Below are 17,519 nucleotides of genomic sequence, written 5' to 3' on the forward strand. Positions count from 1 at the left end.
CTTGAGGCAATGTTCCCACCATACCCACCTATTCACTAGGGTCTAAAGGGTTGAAGAATAAGACAGTCTGCCGGAGAAAAATGCATTGCTAGGGCCCCGCCTGCCTTGGGAGTGGTGGGGAGAGTAGCATTGCTAAGGTACAACTGGTCTGGCAGAACAGCAGCAACATCTCCACAAAGGCCGCTACCATGGGGAAGGAGAAGCCGGCCCCTCCTAGCTCAACCAGGAAATAGAGACTCCAAAGGGCGGGGCGACGAGGGAGGAATGGAAGTGACGTTGCGTGGGGTGGGGTGCCCATGCACAATGGGCCATGGAGTTCCCGTTCGACGTGGATGCGCTGCTCCCGGAGCGGATCACGGTGCTGGACCAGCACCTGCGGCCCCCGGCCCGCCGACCCGGAACCACAACGCCAGCCCGGTGACATCTTAAACCCACCCCAAGGCCATTCTCCCCGGGTTCCTCTAGAAACCTGATCCAGGCACCACGCCCCCTTTTCACTGAGGACTGACCGCTCCTTTTGATGTCCTGGTTCGCCCAGTTGGTGACCTTTGATCTTAGACTTAGTGGGATTGATCCGCTTGGATCTATGACTTTTCACCCCTTGGTCAAATATGTGATCCCAACCAAAGGATGCGGTTGACCCGTCCTTCCTGCTTCCCCACAGTAACCTCAGGGGAGGAGGGAGTGGGCCACTTTGAAAGGAGATGGGGCACAAGTTTGGGTTCCAGAGGGATGGGGTGGAAAAGTCAGATTGGAAGACTCCAAGGTAAAGTCAGAGTCTTAAGTGCTGAACTTGGGTTGGGGTTGGGGTCCAGTTTCCCTGGTAGTGATTGTTTAGAGCCCTCTCATTCAGTGATTTTCTGACTCTTATCTCCTTTCTCTCTCTAGTGTTGATTTGCAGCAGCAAATTATGACCATTGTAGATGAACTGGGCAAGGCTTCTGCCAAGGTATTGGGTAGTCTTTAGAGGCCTCTCTGGGGACAGTAGATAAGGGAGGCCTGGATTCTTTGGAAAGAACTTGCTGAAAGTCTGTCTTCATCTCCCTGGCAGGCCCAGCATCTTCCTGCCCCCATCACCAGTGCGTCCAGGATGCAGAGTAACCGTCATGTCATGTATGTGCTCAAAGACACTTCAGCTCGACCGTGAGTACCAGATGCTCTTCCATCCTGTGCTTAATCCCTTCCTCCCCCAGCCCTTCTCACTTTTTTGACTCTGTTTCTTTCAGATAGCTGCTACTAGCTTGTTCATTATTTCTCCCATCCTATAGGGCTGGAAAAGGAGCCATTATTGGCTTCCTCAAAGTTGGATACAAGAAACTTTTTGTACTGGTGAGTGTCATTGGAAGTCAGTGTTCATATGCTTTGATCCCCGAAGTCAGAAATGCTGGAGTTTGGGAGGTGGCAACACTGTCTTGGTTCTAAAAGATATTTATTGTTCTTTTCCTCTTAGGATGATCGCGAGGCTCACAATGAGGTGGAACCACTTTGCATCCTGGACTTTTACATCCATGAGTCACTTCAACGCCATGGTCATGGGCGTGAACTCTTCCAGTATATGTTGCAGGTATCACTTATCTCTTCACCAGTCTGTCCAAAATGGAGCTCGAAGGCCCCTTTGCTCTGAGCCCTGCCAGAGCCCCTGCCTCCCACCCTCCCACCCCCCATGTCCCCATTATCCTCCTGATCCCTTCCCAGGCTCCTGAGTTCTGTCAGCATGTTCTCCCCACACCTTCTACCCTGAGTCTCCTGTTCCCTGCAGAAGGAGCGAGTTGAACCACACCAACTGGCCATTGACCGACCCTCACAGAAGCTGCTGAAGTTCCTAAATAAACACTACAACCTGGAGACCACAGTCCCACAGGTTAGAGGTTTCAGAGGCTAAATCTCCACTGAGCATTCACATTGAATTTATTTATTATTTGGGGACAAAGAAGTGGCACCTTCCAAGCACTCCTTATACCTTATTATATAAGATTCATTTTATACAGCTAAGCTTTTTTTTTTTTTTTTTTTTATAACCATGTCTCATTCTGCTACTATTTCACTCTCATCTATTTTGATTCTTCATCATGGCTGTTTTGTATGCCTAATAATATGTTTGTGACCTAAACATAGCCAGCTCATTTCTCCTTGTTTTTATACAGCCCATTACTTATTCAGTCAACATTTATTAAGGGCGCAAAATAATACACATTCCCTGTCCTCAGGGAGCTTTGGTCTATAATGGGGAAGGTGATTAGTTTATAAGTAAATGCAATGTAATGTTACTGATGCTATCCATTCATTCAACAAATATTTATTGAGCACCTGGCACTGTTCTGGGCATTAGGAATACTTTACTCAATGAAACAGATAAACGTCTCTGCCCTTGTGGAGCTTATATTCCAGTTGAGGAGACAAACAACATAATAAACAAGTATATACTATGGTTGATTATAAGTGCTCTGGACCAGGGGTCGGCAAACTTTTGAGACGGAAGAGCCGCCAGGGGTCAGCAAAGTGCGGCTCACGAGCCACATGCGGCTCTTTGGATATGTACATGTGGCTTTGCAGTAAAATTGAAAATGAAAATAAAAGTATCATAGTTTTCATTTATAAAGTTTGTAAAAGATATTATTCACATAATGGTGATTATGTAAAAATATATTTATGGCTCTCGAATAATTTTTAAATTGTTGTGAGGGACAGGATTGGCTCTTCCAGGGGTCAGCAAACTTTTGAGACCGACCATACCCAAAGAACCGCATGTGGCTCACAAGCCGCAGTTTGCAGACCCCAGCTCTGGACAAATGAGAGCCAGCAAGAGGGCTTGAGAGTGCCACGAGGGGATGGGAGTGTGTGGGATTGCAAGTTTAAATGGGATAAGCAGGAAAGACACTTGGATAAGCAGGGAAGCCTCACTAAAGAAGTGTCATCTGTGTAATAAGTTAAAGGAGGTGAGAATAAGAGCCAAGAAATGTCTTGAGGGAGAGCATCCCAGGCAGAGCCAATGGCTAGTGCAGAGGCCAGGAAGTAGCCTTATGCCTGGAAGAGTGAATTGGCTGGTATGACTAGAACACCATGAGTGATAGAGGTGTGTGGGTGATGAGATCAGCTGTAACGTGGGAAGAAGGACATTTCGGGCCTTAAAGCCTATTTCAAAGGTTTTGGCTTTTACTCTTAAGTGAAAAAAGGAGAGCCATCATAGGGATTTGAGCAGAGACATGATAGGATCTGACTTGCTTTTAACCAGACTACTTTAAGGGCTGTTAAGAATAAGCAGAAAGGGAGTGAGGGCATAAGAAAGTGGACCATTTAGGAAGCAACCACCCTGATGAAGAATGGTCATGGCTCAGACCAAGATGGTACAGTGAGATGGTAAGGAGTGGTCAAATTTTAAATATTGTGAAATTAAAGGAAATAAGATTTCCTGTTAGCTTCTCTGTGAAGAAAGAAGGAGGGAGTGAAGGATGATTCCCCAAGCTATTGGCCTGAAAAGTTGGAAGGATAGAGTTGCATTAGCTGAGATGGTTGGTAGAGCAGTTTTGGGGGAAGTAGTGGGACTCCATTTTGAATATGTTAATTGCAGATGTCTGTGATAAGTCCAGGTTGAGTGGACAGTTGGGTATTTCCCTAGAGTTCATAGAAGTTTGGGGTGGAAAGTTTTCAGCATACCTAGGGTATTGAAAGCAATGAGACAGGATAAGATCACCAAGGAGTAATAGAGAAATAGTCCCAAGACTTGAGCTTTTGGCACTCATTAAAGAAACCAGGGAGAAGAGGACAAACTGGCAAGTGTGACCAAGGAGTAATAGTGAAGTAGATGAAAACTTAAAAGTAGGGAGACCTGGAAGGCCAGTGAGGAAAGTGTTTCCAGGAAAAAGGGATGGCTTACTGAGTCACATGCTGCTGATCAGTGAGATAAGAAGAGGTCTGAGAAGTGACTGATGGATTTAGCTGCTTGAGGCCACTGATGAGCTATTTTGGTGCAGTAGTGGGTGGAAGCTTGGAAGTCAGTTTAGGAGAAGCTAAGAACTGGAGACAATAAGAACAGGCCTCTCTTTTAAATGCTGCTTTAAGGTGAACAGAGAAATAGAGCAATAGCTAGAGAGGAAGCAGATCAAGAGAAGGTTGATTCTTTTCAGTTGGAAGAATTAACAGCCTAAGAATGATTCAGTAGAAAGAAAATTGGATGATGTCAGAGAACATGGGGAGAATTGCCAAAGCAATGTCATTGGGTAGGAAGGGTTGGGGATTGAGCTGACAAGTTCGCCTTGGATAGGAAGGAGCATGGACAGTTAATCCATGGTAACATAATTTAATTGACAGACATGCTTACAGAGAGGGCATAAGGACATGGTGGTGAGTGCTACCTTGGGCTTGAAGTTGGGTAAAGAAAGGCTTGACTTACGTTTAACCTTGAAAGGTGAGTGTTTATCAGAGGGACAGAAGTGGATGGGCTAACTGCTTTTCATGTAGAAGAACCAGCATGAGCAAAGTCAGAGAGGTATTAAACTACCTGTCAGGGCACTGCAAGCAGTTTGGAGTGGCTGGAGTACTGGGCATGTGCTTGCTGGGGAGAGGATGAGGGTGGGCTGGCAAACGTTACAGCAAGGTCAAGGCAGGAGATAGGCAGAGGCTACTTGGAATGTCCTCCCACGTCTGTTTTTCCCTTAAGAGGCAGCAGAGAGCAGTGGAAGGAGCACAGTATTTGGCAGCAAACACATTACCTAGGTAACGTGTAAGACCAGAACAATATCAAGTATAAATAATAATAGCTAATGTTTCATGAGCCCTGTGTGATCTACATGCGTTATCTCAAGTTATCTCAGTTGATCCTTGTACTTCTCTTTGAGGTAGGTGCTATTATCTTGGGTTTATATAGAGTAGCAACTTGACAAAGTTCATACAGCTAATTGGTAGAGCTCAAATTTAAACCCATAGCCCACTCTTATTATTATTTTTTGAAGGTTGTCTTATCTGGCGTTCTTTTTTTTTTTTTTTTAGTTTCAGGTGTACAAAAGAATGCAATAGTTATCCTTTTCACCCCTCACAAAGTGACAACCCCCCTCCCCTCACATAGCCCACTCTTAATGACTACACTGGACTGAAATGCTGCAGCTAGAATCAGGAGTCTGGGGCTTGAGGCCCAGCTCTGCCACTTGTTGCTACTTGGCTTTGGGCAGGCTATGTTCCCAAGCATTTTTTACTCTTCTTTAAAATAGTGACTCCAAAGATTGTTGTGAAGGCGAAACTGAATGTGATAATATAATGAAATCACTCTAAAATGATGAGTTAGTAGTTATCAGAGTGGTGCCCTGTCCTCCAGCATGTCTTCCTGCGACAACCCCACCCATTTGAACCCTACTGAAATCTTAGTTTTTCTCAGTATTTGTATATTCAAACCATTTGGCCTTGCTAATGTGCTTTGTTTTGAAGGTTTTGTTTGGACAGTTTTGGATGCCTTCCCTGACATTTTGTGCACTGTGTCTTCATTAGTCTGGGTCTCGGGAGAAACTGAAAGTAGGGTCTGGGTTTTTTAAGATAATATTCACAATTTTAACTGTTTAAAATTCAGTGGTTTTTAGTATATTCACAATGTTGAGCAATTACCACCATTGTCTAATTCCAGAACATTTCCATCACCCAAAAAGAAACATGGTACTCATTCACCAGTCACACCCCATTCCCCTTCCCCCAGCCCGTTAACCAATAATCTACTCTCTCTGGAATTGCTTATTCTGGACATTTTATATAAATGGAATTATACAACGTGTGGCTTTTGTGTTTGGCTTTCACTTACCATAATGTTTGGGGGGGGGGGGTTCATCCATGTTGTAGCATGTGTCAGTACTTCATTCCTTTTTACGGCTGAATAACATTCCATTGTATGGGTATACCACGTTTTGTTTATCCATTTATCAGCTAATTGATATTTGGTTGTTTCTGCTTTTTGTCCATTATGATTAATACTGCTATGAATATTTGTGTATAAGATTTTTTTTGCACTTGTATTTTCAATTCTCTTGGCTATGTATGTACCTAAGAGTGGAATTGCTGGTGATGTGGTGATTCTGTGTCTGTTTTTCCAATGACAGTAACATTTTACATCTCCACCAGCAACGGTTGAGTGTTTCAATTTCTCAACACCCTCACCAACATTTGTTATTTCCCTTTTTAAAAAACATAATAATCATCCTAGTGGGTATGAAGTGGTATCTCTTCATGGTTTTGATTTGCATCTCCCTAATGACTAATGATATTGAGTACCTTTCAAGTGTTTACTGGCCATTTAAATATCTTCTTTAGAGAAATGTTTATTCAAGTCTTATGCCCATTTTTAAGTTGTGTTCTTTGTTCTTGAGTTATAAGAGTTCTTTTTTGTGTGTGTGTGTCTTTTTTTTTAAAGATTTTTATTGGGGAATTGGGGGATGGGAACAGCACTGGAGAATTGGGGGAAGGGGAACAGACAAGCTGCTGTCCTTTTGTTCTTCAGTCTAGTTGTGGGGGATGTTGCTTCTCTGGCCCAAATTGGCACCATCATTCCGCTCTTCCCGGGCGAGGCAGCTCAGTTGCCGGCTTCTGGACCAGCCGCTCACAGTGGCTGCTGGCTACTCACACTGGCTGCTGGCTACATACGGTAGCCCATGGCAACCCACTGCAGCAGGGGCTGCAGCCTACTCCATCGCTGGGGACTCACAGCAGCCCAGCTCCAGGTTGAGCTGTTGTTCAGCATCTTAGCTGTAGAGGGCAGTGTCACTGGCCCTCATATAAGAGTTCTTTATATATTCTAGATACAACACCCCTACCAGATATATGATTTGCAAATATTTTGTCCTATTTTGTGGGTTGTCTTTTCATTTTCTTAATAGTGTTGTTTGAAGCACAAAAGTTTTTACTTTTGATGAAATCCAATTTATCTGTTTTTTTTCCCTTTTGTTGTTTGTGCTTTTGGTGTCATAGTTAAGAAATCATTGCCTAATCCAGAGTCATAAAGATTTTCCTCAGTGTTTCCTCCTAACAGTTTCATAGTTTTAGCTTTTCCATTTAGGCCTTTGATCCATTTTTAGTTATTTTTTTGTCTGTGGTGTGAGATAGAGGTCCAAATTCATTATCTTGCATGTGGATTTTCAGTTGTCCAAGCACCATTTGTTGAAGAGACTATTCTTTCCCCATTGGTCTTAGCACCCTTGTCGAAAATCAATTGACTGTAGACACATGGGTTTATTTCCATCTTTGATTATTGTGGCTTTGTAATATTGAGATCAGGAAGCGTGAATCTTCCAACTTTGTTCTTCTTTTTCAAGATTGTTTTGGCTATTTGAAATCCTTTGCAATTCCACATCAACTTTGGGTACAGCTTATCAGGGTCTGAATGTGACTGAGTCTGTTAAGGACAGGAAGGCTGGGTTTTCACTGTGGTTGTTCCCGCACGGGGTTCTGTACCCAAGTACGTTCTGAGCTGCTGAATGGACAACTGTATTTGGCTTGTTTTGTCTTATAGGTCAACAACTTTGTGATCTTCGAAGGCTTCTTTGCCCATCAGCATCGTAAGTTTTCTCACCTCGTGTGTGTTGGTCAACTACTTGGGGTGAGGGAAAGGAAAAAGTTGGATTCTTGGTCCCACTGGCCCCGCACTGAGGGGTACCACCACTTCCTTCCTCACAGGGCCCCCCGCTCCCTCTATGAGGGCGACTCGACACTCTCGCGCTGCTGTGCTTGATGCTTCGCCCGCTGGTAAAGCTGCACTGAATGGGTGGGCCCATAGGGCAGTGATGGCTCCTTACCCTGAGACCACAGGGCACCATGTCATCTGTGGGCAGGGTGAAAAAATTCTAAAGCAACCCAGTGTCCAGCAGTCCTTACCCATTTGCCTCTGCTCTCATGGGAGCTCAGTGCATTTGAACTTGTCAAGACTTAACTAAGCAAGTTCATTGGGAGCCTGTTTGACAGTGGCTGTTGGTGGAGTCACTCGCCGCTTCAGGTCCATAAACATAGGCCAGAGTCACATTCCTTTCTAAACCCCTCAAGTCCATCAGTCAGTGAGGGACAGACATATGCAGTCAGCCCTTCCATTTCCATTCACAGTATAGTGATATGAATGGCCAAAGTTTAAATACTAGTTTTAGACTAGAATGCTCAGAATTTATAACATTACTAACCAAATAATGAAATTGATCTGGAGGAACCAGACCTAGGAGGTACTGAAATGCTGCCCAGGTTGCCTAGACCATCCTCACACATGCTCCCTGCCAGTCTGAGCCCCACTCCTGCCTCACTGTCTCCCAAGGTGGAGAAGCACAGCCGTCTGCTGGCTGCGCAGTGCACACTCACACAGAAGCCCCCCCGCCTTGCCCATGGCCAGGAAAGGGGGCAGCCACCACCCCAAAAACAGTCTGGTGCCAATTATTAGCTTCAGCCAGTGTCAAGTGCTGAGGCAATTCACATCCGTGACAGTTGGTGTCCCAGGCTGCCCTGATCTGGCTCCTGCTGATGGAAGGCTGTGAGGGAATGAGAGCCAGTAAGGACGGTGAGGATGCAGGTCCCCAGTAGGGGGACCATGGAAAAAGCTTTCACGGTCTTGCTGAAATGTCTCATTTGCCACCCACAATGGAGAACCTCTTGAGAGGGAAAAGAGGGGAGCAAGTAGAGAAGTGAGGAGATGGGAGACAGAGCTTTGGACAATAAGTTAACCTCTCATTTACTCTGCTTTCTATTTTATTTATTTTCTTACAGTATTTCTTTTGACATTCAATATTTTATATTAATTTCAGGTGTACAGCATAGTAGTTAAACCCTTATATAATTAGGAAGTGATCCCTCTGACTAGACTAATACCCATCTATACCATACATAGTTATTACCATATTATTGACTATATTCCCTATGCTGTACTTTACCCATTTACTCTGGTAACTCCTTTCCAGGTATCTATGTTTTCTCCTCATCCTTTTTCAATCTCTTCCCATCTTTGCACCGGAAGGAGAGGTGCTGCCCACCCCAACCTCTCCTGACCTTTCCACAGAATTCCTGATTAACCAAGGGCTTTGTCCATCTCATCTCGAGGGACCTGGGGTCCTCACTGGCCCAGCTGGGACCATTCCACTGCCCCAGAACCCCAGGGGGGCCTAACAGCACCCGCTGACAGTAAGAGCTCAGCTTCCTTGGCCACCCTTGCTGCACCTCCCAGGCCCCAGAGTACACACCCTGGATTTTCCCCCCTAACTGTGCATTCGGCCTGCTCCTTCTGGCTGTCCTCAGAAGTGCTCCAGCATCACTCCCGACCCCAGTTCCCTCTCAGTGCCACAGAGCTGCTGCTTCTGTGATGGAATTAAGCTCTCCTCCTTCCCCAGGAGGAACTGTGGTGTCAGGGAGCAGAGGTTTGGGGTCGGGGGCTGGAGGGAGGAATGCAGAATGTGTCTCCTAATGCTTACCTTGCCTGTGTCTTCACCACCACCAGCTCCAGCGAGGAAGCTACCACCCAAGAGAGCAGAGGGCGACATTAAGCCATACTCTTCTAGTGACCGAGAATGTAAGACTGCGTGCGGTAGGGTGTCTGGGCTTGGGGGGCCTTAACTCAAGGGAACGATTTGTTTCCCCTAAAGGCTCTGACTTCTTTTTTCTACCCTAATCTTGGCTGTCATGACTCTTTTCCCTCTCCTTTCTTTCTCTGTCTTGCTCTTTATTCTCCCGCTCCCCAGTTCTGAAGGTAGCTATGGAGCCTCCTTGGCCCCTCAACAGGGCCCCTCGCCGAGCTACACCTCCAGTCCACCCACCTCCCCGCTCCAGCAGCCTAGGAAACTCGCCAGAACGGGGTCCCCTCCGCCCCTTTGTGCCAGAGCAGGAGCTGCTGCGTTCCCTGCGCCTCTGCCCCCCACATCCTACTGCCCGCCTCCTGATGGCTACCGACCCTGGGGGCAGCCCAGCCCAGCGTCGCCGCACCAGGTAACAGGAGTTGGAGTCTAGGGAGCCTCAAGAGTGTTAGAAATGGCAAAAGGCCATTTGAATCCGTCAGAGACGTGAAACAATAGGACACGTGGGTTGGAGGGTCCTGGAACCTTTGGAGAATATATTGGAAAATAATTGAGGGAGTGCTCTGGGAATAAATGACAGTGAGGGAGCAGAACAGGACTTTCTATGGGAGTCTAGGGACCCTAGTTTTATAGTGAGAATTGGGAGGAAAGGTAGGAAGAATCCAGATCCATGGGTGGGGGGAACTAAGCCTGGAGGGAAATCATGGTATAATACTTGCTGGGAAAGGGCAGTGTCTCTGACACAGTTTGGGAAGCCACTGATGCCATGTCAGTGCCTTGTGTGGCAGGAGCCCATCAAGCAGGCGGAGTGGGTATCTCTTGTATTTCTCTCCCTAGCTTTCTCTTCACCTCTGACTTCTGTTTTTCTCTTCCCCCCTTTTCCCTCTCCCTGCCTCCTATCCATAACATCCTTCCACAGTTCCCTTCCCCGCTCTGATGACAGTCGATACTGACAGACAGCTAACCCCCTCCCCTCCCTGGGAGACCCTGGGTGGGCAGAGACCCCTCCCCTCGAGAACCCCAGACCCACTCTTCCATTGCATCCCACTGGATCTAGTGGAACCTGACAGAGCACATTGAATTCCCTCTTGCCCTTTTCGGACAACTAGGTTGTCAGGGTCTCAGATGGCCTAATACCCTGTGGCTTTTCATGCCATAGAAAGCATCCCTTCTCTCCTAACTTGGTCTCTGAACACTCCCACAGACAGCCTGAATCGCTGCCAGACCCCATGGTTGGGTAGCTCATACTAAGTATCCAGAGAAGCACACACTGGCTTGCTGTCAGACTCTGGAATACCATGGAAGGTCCAAGGGCCTCCTCTGCCAGGGAAGCCTTTTAAGGAGTCTTGTCCATGGAGTGAATCCCATATTTGCTCTACAGTGTCTACTAGTGGCCCTAATACGGCTTTGTGCTACCTACCACACTTACTTTCAGCCTGCTGACGCCAGCCAATGAGCTCTGCTTCAGAGCAGTCAAGTAGGACAGGGACTTACCAGCTCCTTAAAGGGATCCACTCAACATTGCCAAGCTCTTCATTACATGTTTTGTGTATGTGTGTCAGGGAACCCGAGCTAATGTCTGCTTTGGGGGTCTAAAGACACCACCACTTCCCCCAGACCTAGATTCTGTGAGGGAGTTTTTTTCTTGGCAGTAGATCCCAGCAAGCACCCTGGGATCACTCTTAGCCATGTTTCAGGAGATAAGCCTGAGTCTCAAGGATCTGTTAGCTCCCAGAACTCCCTCGCATCCATCCCTCCCCAGTAGCTAGATGCTGATGTATTCCTGTCTTGTGAGATTGTCTTGAGATGATGGGGAACCCTTCTCTGACCTTCCATTCTTCTTTTCTCCATAGCAAGAACCTTTTTCCCTGCTCCATATCCAGGGTATAAAACATCCTTCCCCCTCCCTACCCTCTGAGAGTATGGTAGATCAGGTACCCCACTGTGTTCCCCCAAATCCTTGGGAGCAGGATCTCCCTTTCTCCAGACTCATTCCCCTTTTCCTTTTCCCTCTCAGTGTTGTCTGAATAAAGTGTGAATTCCTTTGTGTTTTTTAAATGGACATTTTCAATGAAAAAAACAGCCAAAAAAAACGAACTTAAGGTCTCAGCCTTATTTGTGTGTCACCGCTTTTTTCCTGGGATCTAGGGACGTCTGTCCCTCTCATCTTCCTCACTGCTGAGACCTGCAGATGTTCCAGCAAGGAGTCCCAGAGCTCCCCTTGCAGGATCTGGTGTCTGTCTGCCCATCCCCACTTCATTGCTGGATCTTCTGCGGATTCTGTCTCCTCTCATGGCGCTGGTCCTCTGTGTAGGCTTCTGTATCTACTTTCCCATTCCCTCCGGAAACCTCCAGCTCTCCCCAGTGACTTCCACCCTTTACCCCAGGCCAGCCCTTGCTGAGATGTGGAGATTTACCGATATCCCTGCAATCCACTAACTGCATCCTGATAACAATCTCCCAATTGTTCCCTGGATTCCTCTTCCCACTCTGATTTCCTGCCCTTCCCCTCTCCCTCCCCTCCTCTCTCCCCCCCACAACACACACACACTCTCTCTCCCTCTCACCCTCCCCCTCTCCCCTTCTCCCCCTCCCTCCCCTCTCCCTCTCCCTCTCTCCCCTTGGACCTTTCTCAACACAATCCCTTACCGCAATTGAGGGCCCAACACAGTCTGTCACATCTCTTCAAAGGCTTCCTTCCTTTTCCTCCTAAATTCAGCTTTGCTACTCCCTACAATTAAGATGACCATGTTTTCCAAACCAAACATCAGGGCACCTGGTCCAACAAATTTGCTTAGCCTATATGTGAGTCTGTTTTTATGAGATGATTTGCATCACATTTAGCTTTACTTTTAACACATTGCCCCAACTAGAAATAATACAGCAACAAATCAGGATAGCTCCAGAAAATCTTTGGGGGTATAAAATGAACTTCCCTCCCCTTTTCTGGGGCACAGCTTAGATTAAAATTCCATAGAAAGGATAACTACTCTTCTCTGTGTTCCTGTGCTGTCTCCTTTTATCCCTCCTCTGATTCCTCCATACCCACTCATCTTTCATCCTATAGCCTCTTCCCCATCATCTCCCATTTCTTCTACAGGGGGAGTCCCCCAGGGCTGGTAGCCCAAAGCTGCTGCTACAGCCGCCATGGGGGGTTGAATTCCTCATCCCCCAGTGCAGGTAAGTATTCATCCCTCCTTACCCTCAAATCAAGTAGGCCATATTCACTACTCCGGCTTTCCCATGCACATGCCTGGTATTTCCACAGACAAACAAGAATGGAAGCAGGGGGAACAGGAAACAGAGAATAGGTGAGGCCACACTTATCCCCAACCAGCCGCCCACTGCCTCTGTCTGTCTCCTTTCCTAACATCACTCTCAGCTCCTTCCTCTGAAATCTTGTTTTCCAAACTGGACGCCAGCTCCTCCCCCAAATTCTTCTACCTAACATCCTACAAGCCCCTTTCCCGTTGGTTTAATTCTGGTACTTCCCTTCAGCACTGTCTGAGGGGTTTCAAGTTTGGACATAGTGCTTATGGTTCCAGCCTCATACCCTATCATGTATCCTCTGCTATGTAAGAGCCAGATAGACCTGGAAGAGTCTGATTTTAATTGTCACTTCAGTACCTCTATATAACCCACTCTCCATCTACCTCCTACCTACCAGGTCTGCCAGTGAGGAGCAGGTCTTGTCACAGGATGGGTATGGGGAGGAACCCATGCACACAGTTCCTTCACAGGCACAGGCCCCACCAACCCAGTACTGGACAATGGCTGGGGACATGTTCAACGCCAGGTTCATTCGAAACTTGCAGGAACGTCGCAGCACCAGGCCTTGGTGACCGCAACCGCCGTCACACCTTCAAAGTCAGTATTATTTCTCACTGAACAGGAGTAGCCAAAGCCCGCCCTCATAATAGATGTATTCATTCATACATTCATTCATTCCACAGGCTTTCTTATTCAGCGCCAAATCATTTGTATCTTATTTTTAACCAGAGCAATAAAGTATTTATTTTTATCACGAGAGCTACTGAGAAACTTAACTGTTGTTTCAATCTCTCCCCACTCTCCTTGCACCCAGCTCACCCCCATCCTCGCCCAGCTTTTTGCGCAAGCGTCCCCGGTGCGGGTGCAGTGTTCGCGACCGCTAATTTACTGCGCAGGCGCTCTATGGTAGCCTCCGATCTAGGGAGCGCAGGCGCACTTGCTACAGACCGGCGGCTCAGCGCCTCCTTGGAGTCCGCCGCAGTGCGCAAGCGCGCAACATCTCCGTTTCCCTCCTCTCAGTCCCTCACCCGCCCCTCCTTTCCCCTTCAAGAAGCCGGCTCTGGGGCGCGCTCACCCCGTGAGGAGGCCGAAGGCCGCACTCAGGAGGCGCTTTCTCCACTCCCGGAAGATCATGTACCAGCCTAGCAGGGGGGCGGCCCAGCGTCTTGCCCCCTGCCTCCGGGCCTACCAAGCTCACCCCCAGGTGAGAGCAGAGGGGAAGAGGGGGCGGGGAGAGACCCTCCTCGTAGCCGGTGCGTGGGGCGGAGCGTGCGCCCCTTTCCGCGCAGGCGCGGTGACGTCCCACCGCCCCTTCTTACCTGTGCCAGGTGGCGCTCCGAGGGGCTCGGGGTCGCGGCGACCAAGTGGGTGGCCCTGCCAGCCCTGGCGTGCACGGCTGTCCTTTCTCCCGGGTCTAGGGTAGGCAGGCGGGATTGGAGGTCGGGCGATGGGGCGCATCCGCACGTCGCCCGCGACTCCGCGGTTACCTATGCCTGGAGGTGATTTGAAGGGCAGGGGGTGGAGAGGTTCGCAGCCTGGCCGCGGCGCCACCCTGGAGTTCCCCAGCCCCGACCAGACAGACCTGCGGGCGCGCTGTGCAGCCCGCGCACCTTGACCCCGGATAGCGGTCCTGGCAGGAAGGCCGGCCCGGGTGGACCGGGTTCGGGCCCCTGCGCCCTGGCTGGCAAGATGGCCACGCCCCCTGCGGAGTCGGCGCCTCTGGGATACAGTCCAGGACAGAGGTACCCACGCGGCCTGCTCGCCTTCCCGGGAGTAACACCCCCGGGGGTTCCTGGGGAAGCGGAGGGACTCGGGTCAGGCCTGACTGGGTGACCTCCTCCTCGCCGTTTCCACGTCGGTAAACCAGGGAGAGTGAAGTCCAGCCTTTAAGTCTCCTGGGCTTGTGTCGATGGGACCCAAAATGATAATAGCTTCCATTTATTTATATACTACTTTATAGGTCGCGAAGTTTTATTACTTTTATTGTCTTACATAATCCTCATAACTGAATGTGGCTTCGTCATCCTCGTTTATAAGAGGACATTTAATGGAAACTGAGGCATAGGGAATGAGAGTGCCTAAGGATACATGATAGACTCCATACCCAAACAAATGTCTCCTATTCCAGTTGGATGTTTTTTTCTTTGTACAATATCTGCTTCACACACTTGATTGTGGAGTTGTTACCGGCCACACCATTTCATCCACAGTGCAACAAAACTTGTTTTTCATTCATTTGTTCATTCTTCAAACATGTATATGATCCTTGCTATAAGAGAGGTCGAACTGCCCCCAAACAGTGTTGGAGTCTTAAACAAATGTAAAGGTATTTGCTAATGTTTTGGGGAGGTGCTTGTCATAGGAAACTGTTTCCTCCAGGAGATAGAGGTGAATCCATCCCATTTTCCTCTAGTAATTCCATCTTTTCTGTTTGGAGGAGCAGATGGGATTACAAGCGTGTTAAGGGGCACAGTTTGGATGAAGGGGCATTAGGCTGCTAGATTCTTATCTTTTTCCCTTTTGTTCTTCCTCCTTAGGACCAGCTTTCTCCATGGGCCCTGCCATTCCCACCCCTCTGGCCCAACTCCACAACTGCTACTAATTCAACTTCTCTTTTTTGGTCTCCCCGATCCCCACACCCTCCCACCAGGCTGCTTCCCAAAGCTCTCCCACTACCTCTCCCTCAGGTCCTGGCCCTCAGCTCACCATGGGTAGTTCTCCCTCCAGGAAAGGGGGAGGAGGGACCAGGACCTGAGTTGCATAGCGGCTGCCTGGATGGGCTCAGGAGCCTATTTGAGGGACCTCCCTGCCCGTATCCTGGGGCTTTGATACCTTTCCAAGCCCCTGGGACCTCCCGCCCTTCCCCTACCACTCCATCAGGAGATCCAAGTATGGAGGAGCACCTGGCTGTCATGTATGAGAGACTGAGACAAGAGGTAAGTTAGTTTGAAAGTGATCTTCATCCACAATGGAAAGGAATGTAGGTAATACTTGGACGTAGAGGGTTAGTCAACTGGATTCTTTCTTGGAACTACAAGGCAAGCACAGTAATACGTTACAGACATTTCCCAAGGAAAAGATTCTCCTCAGTTTGGGTTAAGGGAAGTTAAACGGCCCGGAGATGACTTTTCACTCAGAGGGGATAAGGAAGCACTGAAAATAGGAAACTGAGATATAGGATCATCTTTTCTTTCCCACTGGGCTGATGCCTTCTTTTTCCACCTAGCTCCCCAATCTCTTCCTTCACTCCCATGACTATACTCTATACTCATCGGATGTGGAATTCATCAATGAGATCCTGAACATACGTACCAAGTGAGAATCCTGGCATGGGTGGGCCATGGGGAGAAAAAGGACCCAGTGTATATACTTGATCCTTTTCTCATCCTAAAGGAGGTCCTAGGCTGCTTATCTACAATTGTTCCCCATTCCTCAGATAATGAGGCCAGTTTGGTTTTCTGATTCTGCCATCGTGAGATTTCTTTCCCATCCCTTCTTCACAGGGGCCGGACATTGTATATTCTGTCACTGACCCTCTGCCGCTTTCTGGCCTGGAACTATTTTGCACAACTTCGGTTGGAGGTTCTACAGCTGACCCGCCACCCTGAGAACTGGACCCTGCAAGCCCGCTGGCGGCTTGTGGGGCTGCCCATCCACATGCTCTTTCTGCGTTTCTACAAGCGTGACAAGGAAGAACTTTACCGGTAAGAAGGACCCACACTACAGTTAGTTTCCTAATCATACAGTTTTAGGATTGACGGTCTAGTCTCCCAGACAGTCCTTCATCTGCCTTACTTGACTGCAGGCTCCTTGTTTTAATATACTTCAATGTAGCAAAAATAGGGACTGGGAATATATTAGGAAAGCTCTGAACTCAGCTTCTTCATGTATGTTACCTGGCACGTAGTAGGTATTCAAATACTTATTGAACAAATGAAAATTCCTGTCTCTTAAGTTGAGCCTCACAACCTTAGGTAAAGCATCTGGTAAATTTCTGGTAGAGTAGAATCCCAAGAAATTGTTAGGCTCCCTCCAAAACAGCAGTTCACAAACTTTGCTGCGCAGTGGAATCATCTGAGGATCTTTTAAAGATATTGATGCCAGATATTCTGATTTAATTGGGACAGGGTGCAGCCTGGGCATCAGGATTTTTCAAAGTTCCCCAGGTGATTTAATATGTAGCAAAGTTAAGGAACTACTAGTTTAAGCAAGTGTTTAAGTTAAACTTTGAGACTAGTCGCCTTCTCCCCTGGTAAGTCTCTTCCTTCACCAGGACCTATGACGCCTATTCCACCTTCCACCTGAATTCCAGTGGCCTCATTTGTCGCCATCGCCTAGACAAAGTGAGTCCTAGGGATGGGTGGTGCGGTGTGAAGGGGCAGCACATCCTGCTAACTGGCAGTAACCTTTCTCTCTGCAGCTGATGCCTTCACACTCACCCCCAACGCCTGTGAAGAAGCTCCTTGTGGGAGCCCTAGTGACTCTGGGGCTCTCAGAGCCAGAACCCAACTTACACTTGTGTCCCAAGGCCTGATCAGGATCTGGGGTGGGAGCAGCACTGAAGACTTTGCTACGCACAAGAGGAGGAGGTAGAAGCAGCCAAGAATCTCCGGCCAGCTTCCTCCCCTCTTCTCTCTCCTTCCTTCCTTCCTTTCCATCTCATGCTGTGGAAAGCTGCTGTATAATTAAACTTGTAAATAATAAAGTCTAAGTGAAAATATGAGATCGAATTTCCAT

General features: G+C 48.0%; 2 protein-coding genes across 10 annotated transcripts; both read left to right on the forward strand.

Moving 5' to 3' along the window:
* The first annotated feature begins 265 nt into the window (after positions 1-265).
* On the forward strand, positions 266-13,541 carry ATAT1 (alpha tubulin acetyltransferase 1). 8 transcript variants are annotated; one of them, XM_019631805.1, is made up of 13 exons: positions 266-417; positions 889-949; positions 1,052-1,143; positions 1,269-1,329; positions 1,451-1,564; positions 1,760-1,861; positions 7,484-7,529; positions 7,648-7,716; positions 9,440-9,511; positions 9,681-9,924; positions 12,613-12,692; positions 12,781-12,823; positions 13,180-13,541. In XM_019631805.1, the coding sequence occupies exons 1-13, from the start codon at positions 311-313 to the stop codon at positions 13,352-13,354; spliced, it is 1,266 nt and encodes a 421-aa protein (XP_019487350.1). In that variant the 5' UTR covers positions 266-310; the 3' UTR covers positions 13,355-13,541. The 8 variants fall into 8 exon arrangements, with proteins under 8 accessions (XP_019487350.1, XP_019487352.1, XP_019487354.1 ...); XM_019631808.1 differs by lacking the exon at positions 266-417 and adding an exon at positions 424-537; XM_019631806.1 differs by lacking the exon at positions 266-417 and adding an exon at positions 546-766.
* Positions 13,542-13,730: 189 nt separating this feature from the next.
* Positions 13,731-17,505, forward strand: CUNH6orf136 (chromosome unknown C6orf136 homolog). Of its 2 annotated transcripts, none has more exons than XM_019631813.1 (6): positions 13,731-13,986; positions 15,320-15,718; positions 16,009-16,097; positions 16,286-16,486; positions 17,056-17,125; positions 17,203-17,505. In XM_019631813.1, exons 1-6 carry the CDS (start codon positions 13,915-13,917, stop codon positions 17,314-17,316), a joined length of 945 nt encoding a protein of 314 aa, XP_019487358.1. In that variant the 5' UTR covers positions 13,731-13,914; the 3' UTR covers positions 17,317-17,505. The 2 variants fall into 2 exon arrangements, with proteins under 2 accessions (XP_019487358.1, XP_019487360.1); XM_019631815.1 differs by having other exon boundaries at positions 13,900-13,986; positions 15,663-15,718.
* Positions 17,506-17,519: the final 14 nt, after the last annotated feature.

Source organism: Hipposideros armiger, unplaced genomic scaffold, assembly GCF_001890085.2.
Source record: "Hipposideros armiger isolate ML-2016 unplaced genomic scaffold, ASM189008v1 scaffold_1050, whole genome shotgun sequence".
Lineage (NCBI taxonomy): Eukaryota > Metazoa > Chordata > Mammalia > Chiroptera > Hipposideridae > Hipposideros > Hipposideros armiger.

What these genes read in the sequence shown, in the direction of transcription:
- ATAT1 (XM_019631805.1), top strand. Translation starts at nt 311, where the DNA reads ATGGAGTTCCCGTTCGACGTGGATGCGCTGCTCCCGGAGCGGATCACG. An exon ending in ACAAGAAACTTTTTGTACTG is followed by an intron (nt 1,330 to 1,450) that starts GTGAGTGTCATT and finishes TTTTCCTCTTAG; the next exon opens with GATGATCGCGAGGCTCACAA. An exon ending in CTCTTCTAGTGACCGAGAAT is followed by an intron (nt 9,512 to 9,680) that starts GTAAGACTGCGT and finishes CCCGCTCCCCAG; the next exon opens with TTCTGAAGGTAGCTATGGAG.
- CUNH6orf136 (XM_019631813.1), top strand. Translation starts at nt 13,915, where the DNA reads ATGTACCAGCCTAGCAGGGGGGCGGCCCAGCGTCTTGCCCCCTGCCTC. An exon ending in ATCCTGAACATACGTACCAA is followed by an intron (nt 16,098 to 16,285) that starts GTGAGAATCCTG and finishes CCTTCTTCACAG; the next exon opens with GGGCCGGACATTGTATATTC. An exon ending in GTCGCCATCGCCTAGACAAA is followed by an intron (nt 17,126 to 17,202) that starts GTGAGTCCTAGG and finishes TTCTCTCTGCAG; the next exon opens with CTGATGCCTTCACACTCACC.